The sequence below is a fragment of the Aquarana catesbeiana genome, linkage group LG08 (assembly GCF_042186555.1).
Source record: "Aquarana catesbeiana isolate 2022-GZ linkage group LG08, ASM4218655v1, whole genome shotgun sequence".
Lineage (NCBI taxonomy): Eukaryota > Metazoa > Chordata > Amphibia > Anura > Ranidae > Aquarana > Aquarana catesbeiana.
Window position 1 is genome coordinate 32620485 of NC_133331.1, and position 17853 is coordinate 32638337.

At 43.8% G+C, this 17853-nt stretch overlaps 1 protein-coding gene across 3 annotated transcripts in view; it reads left to right on the plus strand.

The window, feature by feature from the left end:
* Positions 1-17346, plus strand: part of STK32C (serine/threonine kinase 32C) — a 436616-nt gene extending 419270 nt beyond the window's left edge. For 2 of the 3 annotated variants that reach the window (XM_073595673.1, XM_073595672.1), the window contains 3 exons: positions 4219-4346; positions 5826-5890; positions 15882-17346. In XM_073595673.1, the coding sequence (XP_073451774.1) occupies positions 4219-4346; positions 5826-5890; positions 15882-16041 (353 nt within the window). In that variant the 3' untranslated portion in view covers positions 16042-17346. Of the gene's footprint in view, positions 1-4218; positions 4347-5825; positions 5895-15881 lie in introns of those variants that run through there. The other variant, XM_073595674.1, reaches the window with a different exon arrangement.
* Positions 17347-17853: the final 507 nt, after the last annotated feature.

Here is a 17853-nt window from a genome sequence, read left to right on the forward strand (position 1 = left end):
ACACTGTCCACTATACTATACTGTCCACTACACTGACCTCCATACTAAACTACACTATACTGACCACTATACTACACTACACTGCCCCCCATACAGACCACTACACTACACGGACCTCCATACTAAACTACACTGTCCTGCCTACAGTCTCTCTCTCTCCTGCCGCCCCCCCCCCCCCCCCCCCCCCGCCAGTAACAAGACTCTCACTCACCTTCTTATCTTGCCTGCATCGATCCGGAGGAGGAGAAGAAGGAGGAGAAGGAGAAGACAGCGGTGACTCAAATTCTTCTCTCCCCTGCGCTCTGGCTGCAGCCATGTTCAGTGTCCGGCGCCCTGTGATTGGGCGTATGAGGGGTCATGTGCGGAGGCGGGACTTCAGGAGCGATCTAGGACAGGCCAGCCCAACGCCTCACATGACCCCCATACGTCCAATCACAGGGCGCCGGCCAACGCCTCACATGACCCCCATACGCCCAATCACAGGGCGCCGGCCAACGCCTCACATGACCCCCATACGCCCAATCACAGGGCGCCGGCCACTTAACATGGCGGCCGGGCCGGGGACACAGGATCGCGAAATTAGGAGGAGGCAGCCAGTGACACATCCTGGCGCCCCCCTAAATGTCGCGCCCGGGGCCACGGCACCCCCTGCACCCCCCACGCTACGCCACTGGTCAGAGGAAGTTGCCGCCCCTTCCCTGAAGGCATTGCAAACAGGAAATGATGCGATGGGCCACGGCCAGGCAGGAGGAAGTGAAAAATGAATACAGCAGATATACAGTAGGTGCTGAGAAAAAAAATTAAAAAATATCCAATTCGTTTACAGTGCACAGTTTAGTGAGGGATGCTGAAGAGTTGTAAAAGGGGGTGGAACTCCACTTTAATTAAGGCTCCATTCACACTTGTACTTCTCCAACGTTGTGCCGCCTTCGGAGTGCAACTTTGGTGCAATTTTGACGCAACTTTGGATGGGTACAACTTGGATATGACTTTGGCTTTGACCAGTGATAATGGACAACTGTTCTACACAAGTTACATTGTGTAACATTCAGGTACGACTTTCATGCAACTTCTGAGAGTTAACCTCAGTGGTAGCTGGTTGTAATTTCTTTTTGGGGGGGCGGAATACAGTGCACCTGCAGCCAACCCCACCCCCAACCCCCCGGCAGGTTGGAGCACTTAACCCATCAATGGCAGGCATCACGGGCGGCTTCCCCTGCTCTCCTCCGAGGGCATCATAATGGTAGGTACCACAAGCAGCAGGCATCACGACCGTGGGCATCACAGGCGGCGGACATAGCGAGCGGCAGGCATCATGACAGTGGGCATCACGGGCGGCGGGCATTATGAGCAGCTTCTGTCTCCTCCCTCCTCGGTGGCCAATCGGAACGCTTCTCCTTTCGGCCATTCGGAAAATGGGTCTCAGACCCGCTTCCTGTTTGGCAGAGAGGAGATTCAGTCTGAGAATAGTGAATATATGTTCGCTTTTGTCACACAAGTGGGTGGGCTCAGTTCGCATTCTCGGCACCCCGAGCCCACCCTATTTTGAAGCCTATTAGAGCCTCTGGCTCTAATCAGGTGCTTCAACCCCCCCTAATTGATATTCACGAAAGGGGCCATATGCATGGATAGGGGGGTGGCGCCCATGTGCCCTTAATGGACGTGATGCCTCTGGTTAACATGCCTTCAAGCTGCATGAAAGTCGGACCAAAGTAGTGCATGAACTACTTTGAAGTTGCTGCAACTTTAAGTCGCACATATATGAATGGTTATCATTGGAAAACATGGGGAACGACTTATAATGTGACTTTAAAATTGCATGACAAGTCGCACAAGTGAGATTGAAACCTAAATAATTTCTAATGCCGCATACACACGACCGGACTTTCCGGCAGAAAAGGTCAGACGGAATCACTCCGTCGGACATTACGGTCATGTGTGGGCTTCATCTGACTTTTTCTTTCTAAAATTCTGACGGACCTAGAAATAGAACATGTTTCAAATCTTTCTGATTGAATCAGTTCCTATAGGGAAAACAGCTAGTCTATATGCTATTCCGACGGACCAAAAAGGACGCTAGGGCAGCTATTGGCTACTGGCTATTAAACTTCCTTTTTCTAGTCGTACGTCATCATGTTCTAAACGATCGGACTTTGGTGTGATCGCGTGTAGGCAAGTCCGTTTCAGCAGAACTCCGTCGGAACTCCATCGGAAAGACCGTTCATTCTGACGGAAAGTCTGGTCGTGTGTATGCGGCATTAGGCTCCATTCCCACTTGTATGACTCCAAAGTTGCGCCGACTTTGGAGTGCAACTTTGGTGCAACTTTGGATGGGTGCAACTTGCATATGACTTTGGCTTTGACCAGTGATAATGGACAACTGTTGCATTGTATATCATTCAGGTACGACTTTCATCCAACATTTAAAGGTTAACATTGAAGTCTATGGCCCTCATATTGCATGGAAGTCGGACCAAAGTAGTGCATGAGATACTTTGAAGTCCTTGTAACTTTAAGATGCACATACAGTGGGGAGAACAAGTATTTGATACACTGCCGATTTTGCAGGTTTTCCTACTTACAAAGCATGTAGAGGTCTGTAATTTTTATCATACGTACTCTTCAACTGTGAGAGACAGAGTCAAAACAAAAATCCAGAAAATCACATTGTATGATTTTTAAATAATTAATTTGCATTTTATTGCATGACATAAGTATTTGATCACCTACCAACCAATAAGAATTCCGGCTCTCACAGACCTGTTATTTTTTCTTTAAGAAGCCCTCCTGTTCTTAACTCATTACCTGTATTAACTGCACCTGTTTGAGAGCTGGGACCACAGTCTCAAAGAAAACCATTAGTAACACACTACACCGTCATGGATTAAAATCCTGCAGCGCACGCAAGGTCCCCCTGCTCAAGCCAGCGCATGTCCAGGCCCATCTGAACTTTGCCAATGACCATCTGGATGATCCAGAGGAGGAATGGGAGAAGAAAATAAAGAGCTTTTTGGTCTAAACTCCACTCGCCGTGTTTGGAGGAAGAAGAAGGATGAGTACAACCCCAAGAACACCATCCCAACCGTGAAGCATTGAGGTGGAAACATAATTCTTTGGTGCTGCTTTTCTGCAAAGGGGACAGGATGACTGCACCGTATTGAGGGGAGGATGGATGGGGCCATGTATCACAAGATCTTGGACAACAACCTCCTTCCCTCAGTAAGAGCATTGAAGATGGGTCGTGGCTGGGTCTTCCACCATGACAACGACCCGAAACACACAGCCAGGGCAACTAAGGAGTGGCTCCGTAAGAAGCATCTCAAGGACCTGGAGTGGCCCAGCCAGTCTCCAGACCTGAACCCAATAGAAAATCTTTGGAGGGAGCTGAAAGTCCATATTGCCCAGCAACAGCCTCGAAACCTGAAGGATCTGGAGAAGGTCTGTATAGAGGAGTGGGCCAAAATCCCTGCTGCAGTGTGTGCAAACCTGGTCAAGAACTACAAGAAACGTATGATCTCTGTAGTTGCAAACAAAGGTTTCTGTACCAAATATTAAGTTCTGCTTTTCTGATGTATCAAATACTTATGTCATGCAATAAAATGCAAATTAATTACTTAAAAATCATACAATGGGATATTCTGGATTTTTGATTTAGATTCCGTCTCTCACAGTTGAAGAGTGCCTATGATAAAAATTAGAGACCTCTACATTCTTTTTTTAAGTCGGAAAATCTGCGAAATTGGCAGTGTATCAAATACTTGTTCTCCCCACTGTATATGATTGGTTCTCATTCGAAAACATCGGAAACGACTTTAATAATGTAGAAAGTGCAGCGCTGCTATTAATTTGGTAGCACAGGAGTATCCACAAAAGTTTTTCATGGGGAAAGACTTGTCAACCTAGCCTAAGGCTTCAGTCACACTTACGCGACTTGTCATGCAACTCAAAGTTGCGTAACAAGTCGCATAAGTGTGACTGAAGCCTTAAGCTAGGTTAACGCGTTTTGCACCGGCGCGCCAGGCCCAAAGGGGAAGTAAAGACCTTTAAGGAGAATCAAATTCCACTTTGGAGCTATCTATTTTATTCTTTAAATACTTCCATCTGGGTGGCTTATCTGATGGTTATTGTATTACTGATATAACAAAACAGACATAAAAAGCTGTAGTTTTCTGATCATCTTCAGCTCTCTTCTATGAGTTTCTTTATCTCTGTAGAAAGGTCGTCTGCACTGTGATCCCACATTTGAACTAGAAGAGATGATCTTAGAATCAAGACCGCTACATAAAAAGAAGAAAAGGCTGGCCAAGAACAAGTCCAGGGATAACAGTAAAGACGGTTCACAGTCTGTAAGTCTTGCATGTTTATTATTCACATAGTATACTCATAGTCCACGGTAACAATAGAATGCATGGGCTTTGAATTATGAAGTAAGAACAGTGGCTATGGCCAGTAATGAAGATTATTACTGAGCAGAGAACAAAGGTAATCCTTGGAGTCTTTTACATGGGTGTCATCAGTTCAGTCATGTTTTTTGCCCCGTTTGCAGTTTGCGAGAAGCCATGTGGGGGACACAGCAAACGTGGAAAAAGGTGCTCTGGTCAGATGAGACCAAAATTGAACTTTTTGGCCTAAAAGCAAAGCGCTATGTGTGGCAGAAAACTAACACTGCATATCACCATGAAACACACCATCCCCACCGTGAAACATGGTGGTGGAAGCATCATGTTGTGGGGATGCTTTTCTTCAGCAGGGACAGGGAAGCTGGTCAGAGTGGATGGGAAGATGGTTGGAGACAAATACAGGGAAATCTTAAAAGAAAACCTGTTAGAGTCTGCAAAAGACTTGAGACTGGGGCGGAGCTTCCAACCGGACAACGACCCTAAATATACAGCCAGAGCTACAATGGAATGGTTTAGATCAAAGCATATTCATGTGTTAGAATGGCCCAGTCAAAGTCCAGACCTAAATCCAATTGAGAATCTGTGGCAAGACTTGAAAATTGCTGTTCACAGACCCTCTCCATCCAATCTGACAGAGCTTGAGCTATTTTGCAAAGAAGAATGGGCAAAAATGTCCTCTCTGGATGTGCAAAGCTGGTAGAGACATCCCCAAAAAGACTTGCAGCTGTAATTGCAGTGAAAGGCGGTTCTACAAAGTATTGACTCAGGGGGGCGCCATACCAATGCATGCCACAATTTTAACATATTTATTTGTAAAAAATGTTGAAAACCATTTATCATTTTCCTTCCACTTCACAATTATGTCCCACTTTGTGTTGGTCTATCACATAAAATCCCAGTAAAATACATTTACGTTTTTGGTTGTAACATGACAAAATGTGGAAAATTGTAAGGGGTATGAATACTTTTTCATGGCACTGTAAAAGTAAAAACCTTTAGCGCTCTTTCAGACTTTTGGCTTCAGATTGCTTTTCAGAGAGCATTTGACAGGCAATGAGGATATGCTATATTGGGGGGGGGCAGAGTGAAACGCATTGGGGCGTGGCTTGGTCCGAGTCCAGATAGAGGTTGTCACTCTATCTATCTCTGTAGGACAACAGATATGTGCAACTTCCAGGGGTTTCCCCCCTTTCCTTCAACTCTTGAAGCAGGCACGTGTGCAGCTCAGTTTGGGTGGGCGGCAGTAAAACCGCGAGTCAGCTGCCCGTATTTACCGCTCCCAGCTGCCCGTCTGAAAGAGCCCTTATAAATAAAGCCCATAGTTTCATATATACCTGTTAAATGTGAATCAAAAATGTAAACAATAAAAACCTGAATAAAATGTATTCAAAAACATTGTACATATTTTTTTTTTTTTTAAAACAGGATGACTACCTGCAGGAATGTCTTGATGCCATTCAACAAGAATTTGTCATTTTCAATCGTGAAAAGTAAGTACAAAACTACTTTACAATATTTTTTACCTTCAAAGCATCTTCCAAATGTTTTTATTAGCCTTGTAAATTAGGTGTATTTGGCATTAAACTGATTGGTAACTTCTTATACCTTAGTGTAGCCACTTTTTAGGCAGATAACCCAATAACCATGAGAGTTATGGAATATGGACTAAAATTGGATCCAGGTGTCCAGTTTTAGGTCAACATACACTATATTGCCAAAAGTATTGGGATACCTGTCTTTACACACACATGAACTTTAACGACATCCCAGTTTTAGTCCGTAGGGTTCAATATTGAGTTGGCCCACCCTTTGCAGCTATAACAGCTTCAACTCTTCTGGGAAGGTCCACAAGGTTTAGGAGTGTGTCTATGGGAATGTTTGACCATTCTTCCAGAAGCGCATTTGTGAAGTCAGGCACTGATGTTGGAAGAGAAAGCCTGGCTCTGAGTCTCTGTTCTAATTCATCCCAAAGGTGTTCTATCGGGTTGAGGTCAGGAGTCTGTGCAGGCCAGTGAAGTTCCTCCACCGCAAACTCGCACATCCATGCCTTTATGGACCTTGCTTTGTGCACTGGTCCAAATCATTTGGTGGAGGGGGGATTATGATGTGGGGTTGTTTTTTAGGGGTTGGGGTTGGCCCCTTAGTTCCAGTGAAGGGAACTCTTAAGGGCACTCTAAGGGGGCAATTGATGCTAGGGGCACTCTGATGAGGGATCCTGATGTAAAGTAGACATGTGTGTCATCAATAAATTTGATTCATTTTGCTCCGTTCCGTTTCGTATTAAAATGAATTTGTGTCCAAAATTCAATTCGGATTCGCACGACATACGAATTTTCGTTAAGCTAGTAAACTTTTCGTAACAATAACGAAAGTTCGTTATGATAAATTTATCATTATGAGGGGCTCCCACCATCCCTGTGCTGTGCTGACTTCCTGGGGTTTTTAACTTTGTTAAAACGTTAAGGTTCATTAACTTTTTGTAACAATAACGAAAGTTCGTTAGGATAATTTTATCCGAAGTTCCTAAACGAAATTTCGTACAAAATTCGTATGCATAAAAAGTCGTATTTCGAATCCTCACGAATGTACGAATTTCCAGAAATTCGTACGAATTTCCGATTCCTACGAAACTAATCGCACATGTCTAATGTAAAGGGGACTCCTATAAGGACTCCTGATGTAAGGAGAGACTGTGGTAAGGACACCTGATATAAGGGGGCACAGGTTCTGTTTAATCATCTTAATTTAATGATAGCTTAATACATAGTGGGATTGCCTCTGCTCCACCTGTCAGGTGTTACTTCCGGGTCATAACTCATGTGACAGACTGTCAGTGTTGTCATTATGCCCTCTGACTTTTTTCTCTCCTGCACCTCCAGATCATATAAGCTAGATCTGGCCCTGGGGAAAGGTATGCCCTGTACACACGACCGGTTTTACCGTCGGAATAAACTCTGAAGGTTTTTTCCGACGGAATTCCGCTCAAGCTGTCTTGCATACATACGGTCACACCAAATTCCGACCGTCAAGAACACGGTGACCTACAACATGTATGACGGGACAACACGTATGACGTCTCGTACTTGCTTCAGAGCATGCGTCATTTTTGGTACATCGGAACAGTATACAGACGAGCGGTTTTCCAGATAGGAATTTCTTCTGTCGGAAAAATATAGAACATGTTCTCCATCTAAGTCCATCTAAATTTTCGTCGTAAAAAGTCCGATGGGGCCTACACACGGTCGGAATACACGATGAAAAGCTCCCATCGGACTTTTTCTGTCGGAAATTCCGACCGTGTGTACGCGGCATTATAGGGCGTACACACGGTCGGACTTTGTTCGGACATTCCGACAACAAAATCCTAGGATTTTTTCCGACGGATGTTGGCTCAAACTTGTCTTGCATACACACGGTCACACAAAGTTGTCGGAAAATCCGATCATTCTGAACGCGGTGACGTAAAACACGTACGTCGGGACTATAAACGGGGCAGTGGCCAATAGCTTTCATCTCTTTATTTATTCTGAGCATGCGTGGCACTTTGTCCGTCGGATTTGTGTACACACGATCGGAATTTCCGACAACTGATTTTGTTGTCGGAAAATTTTATCTCCTGCTCTTCAACTTTGTGTGTCGGAAAATCCGATGGAAAATGTCCGATGGAGCCCACACACGGTCGGAATTTCCAACAACACGCTCATCGGACATTTTCCATCGGAAAATCCAACCGTGTGTACGGGGCATTAGAGTGGCACACTGTTCAGTACCACTCCTCCATTCTCTCCCCACGGTGTGGAGTTCCTCAGGCCTCACTATCATCATACCAACCAACTAAAACTGATGTAAGGAAGTTGAGTTTGCCAATACAATAGTTCACTAAAATATTTAAAGTATATGTGAACCCTCACAATGAGCGTATCTTATTTGCTTACTTGGTCTTTTGAATATGACTTTGAAAGCATGTTGTTATATCTGCTAATGAATGCAAATAATACCCATTGATCCTGTCAGGAATCCAGTGAGCTTGCAATGAGCTTCAAATCTCAAGTGTTGTCAGTCCTGCTCAATTTACCTCTGTAGACTAGAGAATTCTTATCCTCTATGTTATGGAATTTGAAGCAAGAACAAGAAAAGTATTCTACAGTCTTAACTCCATTTCTGTCCTAGGATTTCCTATGCTGCGTAAACACGAGCGGACTTTACGGCATACTTGGTCCGGCGGACCGGAGTCCGTCGGATAATTCGATCGTGTGTGGGCTCCAGTGGACTTTTTTTTCCCAAAAGTTCGACGGACCTAGAAATGAAACATGTTTCAAATCTTTCCGACGGACTCTAGTCCGGTCCGGTCGAAAAGTCCGCTTGTCTGTATGCTAGTCCGACGGACAAAAACCGACGCTAGGGCAGCTATTGGCTACTGGCTATGAACTTCCTTGTTTTAGTCCGCTGTACGTCATCACGTATGAATCCGTCAGACTTTGGTTGATCGTGTGTAGGCAAGTCCGTTCTTTCAGAAAGTCCATCGGAAAGTCCGTTGAAAAGTCCGCCAGACCTAGTCCGTCGAAAAGTCCCCCCCGTGTGTACGCGGCATTAGGATGACAACACTGCTCGTATATATAGTAAAGGAAATAAGAGTTATCACCCTAGCACAGAAAGCGTGTTACTGACAGGATCACCAAGTCAAAATAAAGAACAAAGACCTTTAAAACTAATCTAGCCACCACATCTAAGGCCTGAAAAGATTCTATATATAAATGTTTTGCTATATTTATATATATTTTGATATATAGTTTAAGGTTTTAACTTGAATAAAAAAATAATTAAATAACTCATTTTCAGACTTTTTTTTCCAAATCACATTTTGACAAAAATTAAAAGCTTATTCAGTTAAACAAAGAGCAAAGTGCTGTGATCCAGGTGATTCATACCTGTGCATTTTTAGTGCATTTTCAGTTTTGAAGAAACACACTACAGTCTATTTAACATGGTTTCCTATGGATGTAGTTCACATCTGTGCATTTTATGGACCGGGCCAGGGACTTTTTTTTCTGGTTTTTGGCTCCATAGACTTCAATAAATCAAAAATGTGTATCTAAAAATGCAAAATGCACCTACATAGGCGTGAACTAGGCCTAAACCCACGGCAAGTCGACTGACTGCAGATCACTAAGCTATTAAAGTGGAAGTCTGGTCTAAACATAACAATGCTCCCACCCCCATTCTAAGGCCTATACTAACTACCCTGTAGGGGACATATATAAATACTTACCTATTCTAAGGGCACTCTGGTCCGGTCACTTGATCAGCTCCCAAGATTGGCTTCAGGCGAGAGGCGGGACCGCCAACAAGGGATGACCCATAGTAAGCCCATGGGTAATGTCACCACTGAGGCATTGCAGTAGTTGTTGGGGATCTCTCCTCTTACTTGAACCCGATGCTGAGAGCCGATCACATGACTGGAGTGCCTTTATTATTATTATTATACAGGATTTATATAGCGCCAACAGTTTACGTAGCACTTTACAACTTGAGGGTAGACAGTACAAATACAATACACTTTGATACAGTAGGAATCAGAGGGCCCTGCTCCTTAGAGCTTAAAATCTAAGAGGGAAGGTCAAAAGATACAAGAGGTAATAACTGTGGGTGATGTGCTGATTGAGAAGATAAATGTACAGTTGTTAGGTGGGGGCCAGATAGGCTTCTCTGAAGAGATGAGTTTTCAGGGATCGTCTGAAAGTGGATAAAGTAGGAGAAAATTGGACGGATTGGGGTAGAGCATTCCAGAGGATGGGGGAGGCTCTGGAGAAGTCCTGAAGGCGAGTATGGGATGAGGTGACAAGGGAGTTTGAGAGCAGGAGGTCTTGGGAGGAGCGAAGCCTTTAGATTAGCTATGCACATCTTTCCCCTGCAGCACTGGTCTCCAAACTGTGGCCCGTGGGCCCGGATGCAGCCCTTTGTTTGCTTTTATTCGGCCCTTGGGGCACTTTTCCTCCAACTGATACAAGACACTATTCCCCCACTTCCTCCCACATAATTCCTGTTACTGATATCAACAACGGGACATTATTCCTTCCATTGACACCAACGGTGGAGCACTATTCCTCCCATTGACACCAACGGTGGAGCACTATTCCTCCCATTGACACCAACAGTGGAGCACTATTCCTCCCATTGACACCAACAATGGGGCACTATTCCTCCCACTGACACTGGTGATAGGGCACTATTTCTCCCATTGACACCAACAATGGGGCACTAATCCTCCCACTGACACCAACGATGAGTCACAATTCCTCCCCCTAATGCCAAAGTTTCACTGTTCATTTTCACCGATACTAGGACAATTTTTACTCCCAATGGTCACAGTCCGGTCCCCCTAAAGTCTGAAGGACAGTAAACTGGCCCTCTGTTTCTAAAGTTTGAAGATCCATGCTCTACAGACTAGTTGGTATGGGACTTAGAATGGGGGTGGGGGCAGGTTTAAGATTAAATAGGCTTGTACCAGACTTCCTCTATCTTAGTGATCTGCACCCAGTCTACGTCCTATGGGTTAATGCCCTTTGCACAATGCCCTTCCTCTTATTGGAAAAGCCAGAGCTTTCCTTCTTGAAGAACACACGGTTCACTCCTGTATGTTGTGCTAGAAAGGGATCAGTATCCAGCTCTGTCTGGCACTTTCTCCCCCTAATAGCCTGGTAATAGAATAAGGCTTTGTGGTAATAAAATCATGTTTCCAGGTAATTTAATCTTGTTTTCCGGTACTGGCAACCATCACATGTTAATAATATCATCAGGACAGACTAAAGCTTGCTTTAGAGCTCTGAGTCAGCATTGTAGTAATTAGGTTGCGATAATGAAAATGTGCACACATCAAGCTATGGCAGGTTCTAGATATAGAAGAGACAATAACTTCAGAGGTAGAAATTTCCAGCAAATGATTCTTAAATAGTTACAAAATTATTCTGTTGTCCATTGAGTTCAACCAAAAGAAAAACAAATTTAAAACCTTGCGTCCTCAGAACCGTAAGCCTGCAGTTTATCCAGAGGAAGGTAAAAAAAAAAACATTTTAAAGCTATCCAATGAATCTAATTTGCTGTAGCATAAAAAAAAATCCTTTCTGATCACCTAAGGCTATCGGCTACTCCTGGATCAACATTCTACGGTGTTATTTCTTATACATATTAATAGCCGTTTATAATTTATGCATTTAGAAACACAACAGACCTTGCTTGGAATAATCCACTGACTTCTGCACTCCTGTGACCCATTTTCAGCAGACAGGGGGCTGAAGTCAACAGAGCCGGTCCAGGCTGCGGAAAGATCGAGATACTATGGTTGGGATCCACCCACAACCTCGGACCGGCACACGGCTCAGCCTCTCAGCGAGGTGCTGAGAGGCTGAGCTGGCCACCCCTGCCCCCTCCACAGCCCATTGCTCCAGTGAGCATGGGAGGGGGGGGGGGTGGCAGAGCAGACAGGGGTGACTGATAGTCACCAGCTCTCTGCTGACGGTGGTCTGAGAACCGAGTGGTCATCTGTGTTTGATTGTTTGGTTCTCACCCTAATGTCTCGTACACACGATCGGACATTCCGACAACAAAATCCATGGATTTTTTCCGACTGATGATGAGTTTGTACACTTTAGAGCACATTTCGACAGTCAAGAACTATAGAAATAATCCCTGAAAGTATAGTTTGGCTCAAACTTGTCTTGAATACACACGGTCACACAAATCTTGTCGGAAATTCCGAACGTCAAGAACGCGGTGACGTACAACACGTACGACGAGCGGAGAAAAATGAAGTTCAATATCCAGTGCGGCTCTTCTGCTTGATTCCGAGCATGCGCGGAACGTTGTGCGTCGGAATTGTGTACACACGATTGGAATTTATGACAACGGATTTCGTTGTCGGAAAATTGGAGAACCAGCTCTCAAATTTTGTGTGACGGAAATTCCGATGGAAAATGTTCGATGGAGCCTACACACGGTCGGAATTTCCGACAACAAGCTCCCATCGAACATTTTCCGTCGGAAAGTCCGACCCCGTGTATGGGGCATTAGAGCCGACGAGGAGCAGATGCAAACTTCTCCTTTAAAGCAGAACTTCACTCTTTCAGTGAACACTGACTATTTTAATCCTCATGCTGCAAGCATTAGTAAATAGATAGAAAAGTATATCATATTTACTTGTATGAAACTTTTTTTTTTACATTTCAGTTACTTCCTGGTCTTCAGGCCTAGACCAATGATGTCACATATCCCAGGAGTCTTCAGGAAGGCAATGGGAGAAAAGCAAGGTGCGCCAAAAGTGCAGCAGAAGATGCAACGAATGGTGTTTTTAATTAAAATCAGTCAAATGGCTACTCACACTTATATAAAGATCAATAGGCATATAACAGTGTAATACTGTGGTCACTCAGCGGTTGATGGTGGTGTGTAGATGTTATCACGAGAGGAGAGGAACAACCGGCTGGACATCCGTCTCGTCATCTCAGAACCAGCCTTTTAGATCTGATGAAGAAGCGGATGCTTTGAAACGTTATCTCCATGTTCTGACGTCACTTCCGATGTGACTCCGAGTGCGTTCCATGCTGGTTCCAAGATGACGAGACGGATTTCCGGCCGATTGTTCCTCTCCTCTCGTGATAACATCTACACACCACCAGACCACTGGACCTCTGAGTGACCACAGTATTATACTGTTATTTGCCTATTGATCTTTATATAAGTGTGAGTAGCCATTTGGCTGATTTTAATTAAATATAGCATTCGTTGCATCTTCTGCACTTCGTTTTTGGCACACCTTGCTTTTCTCCCATTGTTCTTCCAGAGACTGCTTTGCTCTCAAGGGAGCTGCCACTAATGCTGCATACTTATACTTCACCAAACGTGTGCAAAATCTTCATGCAGCGGCTGTGCACCAGCCACCAAGTGATTATAATGGCGCTTACCAAATGCTTAGACCCCACAACTCAAGAGGTCTAAATCAGCATCTAAAATATGACAAATTCCACATTGATGGATGGCTCCATCTCTTCCTCTTACACCTCAGTAAGCCTCAAGTCTCACGCTCTCATGAATTGCATGCCCCAAAAGTGGTTGACTCAGTTTCCCCGTTGGAAGACGTCCTGTTGGACGATACATGCATAGGGCAGAGTTTATCAGTGAAAGTCAGCAGTGCTCTGTGAAATGCTTGTCATACTATTTGTTTTCTGTGTACCCACTTGGTTTAATAATAAATGTTTTTTAAACAATACTTCACTATGGGATTTCCTTGCTCTTTCCTTGGTATGTGTTTTTGCTTCTGACCGGTATAATGAGAAGGGATCCAGTGACCACTTTTGGGGCATGCCATTCATGAAAGAGTAAGGGCTTGAGGCTTGCTGAGGTATGAAAGGAAGAGAGCTGGAGTCATCTATCCATGCGGGATTTGACGTCTTCTAAATTCTGATTTAGACCTCTTGTGTTGTGGTGTCTAAAGATTTGGTAATTTGTTCCACAGTGCCTTGAGAAAGTATTCATAACCTTTGAAATTTTCCACATTTTGTCATTTTATTACCAAAAACGTAAATGGATTTTATTGGGATTTTATGTGATAGACCAACACAAAGTGGCGCATAATTGTGAAGTGGAAGGAAAATGATAAATGGTTTTCACATTTTTTTACAAATAAATATCTGAAAAGTGTGGCGTACATTTGTATAGCGCCCCCCCTGAGTCAATACTTTGTACAACCACCTTTCGCTGCAATTACAGCTGCAAGTCTTTTTGGATATGTCTCTACCAGCTTTGCACATCTAGAGAGTGACATTTTTGCCCATTCTTCTTTGCAAAATAGCTCAAACTCGGTCAGATTGGATGGAAAGTGTCTGTGAATAGTAATTTTCATGTCTTGGCACAGATTCTCAATGGGATTTAGGTCTGGACTTTGACTGGGCCATTCTAACACATGAATATGCTTTGATCTAAACCATTCCATTGTAGCTCTGGCTGTATGTTTAGGGTTGTTGTTCTTCTGGAAAGTAAACCTCTGCCCCAGTCACAAGTCTTTTGAGGCCAAAAAGTTCAATTTTGGTCTCATCTGAGCAGAGCACCTTCTTCCACATGTTTGCTGTGTCCCCCACATGGCTTCTTGCAAACTGCAAATGGGACTTCTTATGGCTTTCTTTCAACAATCACTTTCTTCTTGCCACTCTTCCATAAAGGTCAGATTTGCGGAATGACGACTAATAGTTGTCCTGTGGAAAGATTCTCCCACCTGAGCTGTGGATCTCTGCAGCTCCTTCAGAGTTACCATCCTCCAGCCTCTTGGCTGCTTCTCTGATTAATGCTCTCCTTGCCCGGCCTGTCAGTTTAGGTGGACAGCCATGTTTTGGTAGGTTTGCAGTTGTACCATACTCTTTCCATTTTTGGATGATGGATTGAACAGTGCTCCGTGAGATGTTTATCCCTGACCTGTCTGGTGTGTTCCTTGGCCTTCATGATGCTGTTTGTTCGCTAAGGTTATCTAACAAACCTCTGAGGGCTTCACAGAACAGCTGTATATATACTGAGATTAAATTACACACAGGTGGACTCTATTTACTAATTAGGTGACTTCTGAAGGCAATTGGTTCCACTAGATTGTAGTTAGGGGTATCACAGTAATGCCCTGTACACACGGTCGGATTTTCCGATGGAAAATGTCCGATCGCAGCGTGTTGTCGGAAATTCCGACCGTGTGTGGGCTCCATCGGACATTTTCCATCGGATTTTCCGACACACAAAGTTGGAGAGCAGGAGATAAAATTTTCCGACAACAAAATCCGTTGTCGGAAATTCCGATCGTGTGTACACAAATCCAACGGACAAAGTGCCACGCATGCTCAGAATAAATAAAGAGATGAAAGCTACTGGCCACTGCCCCGTTTATAGTCCCGACGTACGTGTTTTACGTCACCGCGATCAGAACGATCGGATTTTCCGACAACTTTGTGCGACCATGTGTAGACAAAACAAGTTTGAGCCAACATCCGTCGGAAAAAATCCTAGGATTTTGTTGTCGGAATGTCCGATCAATGTCCGACCGTGTGTACGGGGCATAAAGGGGGCTGAATACAAATGCACGCCACACTTTTCAGATATTCATTTGTAAAAAAAATTGAAAACTATTTATTATTTTCCTTCCACTTCACATTATGTGCCACTTTGTGTTGGTCTAGCACATAAAATCCCATCAAAATACATTTATGTTTTTAGTTGTAACGTGACAAAATGTGGAAAATTTTCAAGGGGTATGAATACTATTTCAAGGCACTGTATGTATAAACCCATATATTACAATGTCTCTCCTGTCATTGACTATACCTTTCTGATGCTAGAGCAGACATCTCTGGAGCATTGTGTGCATGGCTTGTTTGCTAAGTGTGATTGGTTGGGGAAAGTAGACACATAATCCTTCATTCACGTGAATTCTATTGTTATCTTTTTGGCTAGGCTAAAGAAGACTGCAGAAATGGGATCTCGATCAGGCCTGGATTCTACAGATGAGGCAGAAGCAGAAGGTGAAGCTGAGGCAGACATTGAAAATGAACCTGAAAGTTCCACGCTCAACATGTGCAGCTCAGTTTGCTCCTCAACGGGGAGCATCCACTAGTGAAGCGTGCTGAGAAGATTACCCTAAAGATTGGGGGGTCATGAATGTCAGTCTCAGGTTGCTGATGTGAACTTTGATACAGAAACAAACAGTGCAGCCAAACACAGCTGAACTACTGGATCAGTGGATAAGGAGCACTTAACTAGTGCTGGTTCCTATATAGTGCAGCTCTTGGTTGCTTGTTTCACTCAGAACTTTTATATTCATAGCTTCATTTAGAAGGGTGACTATGGCTACATTATAACTTGGAGATTTTCAGAAATGGCTTCAGTACAACTAAAGTTGCCTTTTTAATCACTCTTGCAAGATATTTGTATGATTTTAGTAACTTCATTGAGGTATCCCGCAGGAAAGACTAAGAATTATACAGCAAGCAGTGTAGAAATAGAAACCACCTTATTCTAAAATGGGATTTTCCATAGGATTAAAATATTTATTTTGGTGGTGATATTCCACATTCTAATGGTTGTTGCCTATGGTCCTGGGCTAGTGCAACAAGAGCAATCCGTTACCATCTCCCGTAAGGAGTGGCACCTGACCCTCAACCACCCACCTTGTAGATAAAGAGCTTTGTCTTGCCTTCACCCCTGTTTAGAGTTTTATGGACGCAATGTCAAGGCCTAGTCTTAGAAAGCTAAGGCTCTGAAAGTCTCTTAGGCAAGAATATGTGGAGAATACTTTTCTGAGGCAGTTTGGGGTTCTTTAGGACTGTTCTCTGGAGATCAAAAGAGGAAGTGCAAGACCAATACGTACTGAGATAGTAGTTGCGGTTTAATATATATTATAGTTTTATGGCATGTATGCCTTGTTTAGTTACATTGCTTGTAGTTTATTCTATGTCCCTAGAGGAAAGAGCTGTGGATAATACCCAAGAAACAACGTTTTGGGTTTTCCTGCAGGAATGCTGAGCTAACTGCACTTGGGAATGTGCCAATCCAGGAGCACCTCACAGTAGAGCTGTCTGCTCCTTTAAATTAAAAGGTGTCATACAGTATTTGTTTGGGCATCTTATATGAATGCCCCTGTTAGGCTCCTGCCAGACAAAAAGGGTGTATCGGGTGAGATTGTTTCTCCTAGCTGTGAACACCTTGAAATTCCACAGGAGTAGATGGAGCTTTGCAAATGGAAGTTTAAACAGTTCCCGACAAATTTGAAAAATGGAATATTGAGAAACTGGGAGCATAGTCTAACTGCTCAATACGATAGTGCGCCAGTGATCTTGTGATACTGGAACATGCCTGCGCACATGCTGGAACACACACCGCAGTTTTCGTGATCCATATCACATTCAGAAACCCAAATGAAAAAAAAAAAAAATAATAATAATCCAGTACTAAAATATTTCTTACAGACACCAATTAGACTTAGGCCTGCCTTAAAGTTTGAATGCGATTGTTGATGCAGAAAAAGGAAAGGTACAAAGAACAGAATTTAGGAAATATACTCCTACTGACCCTTTATTGAGCGGTGTGTGCTTGTGAATGAAACAAATTATGCCGTGTACACACGAGCGGAATGTCCGACAGAAAAAGTCAGACGGGAGCTTTTCATCGTATATTCTGATTGTGTGTGTGCCCCATCGGACTTTTCATGTCGAAAATTCTGACGGACCTAGAAAGAGAACAGGTTCAAAATTTTTCCGACTGAACCAATTCCTATCGGGAAAACCGATCGTCTGCATGCTGTTCCGACGTACCAAAAACAACGCATGCTCTGAAGCAAGTATGAGACGGAAGCTATTGGCTACTGGCTATTGAACTTCCGTTTTCTAGTCCCGTCGTACGTGTTGTACGTCACCGCGTTCTGGACGGT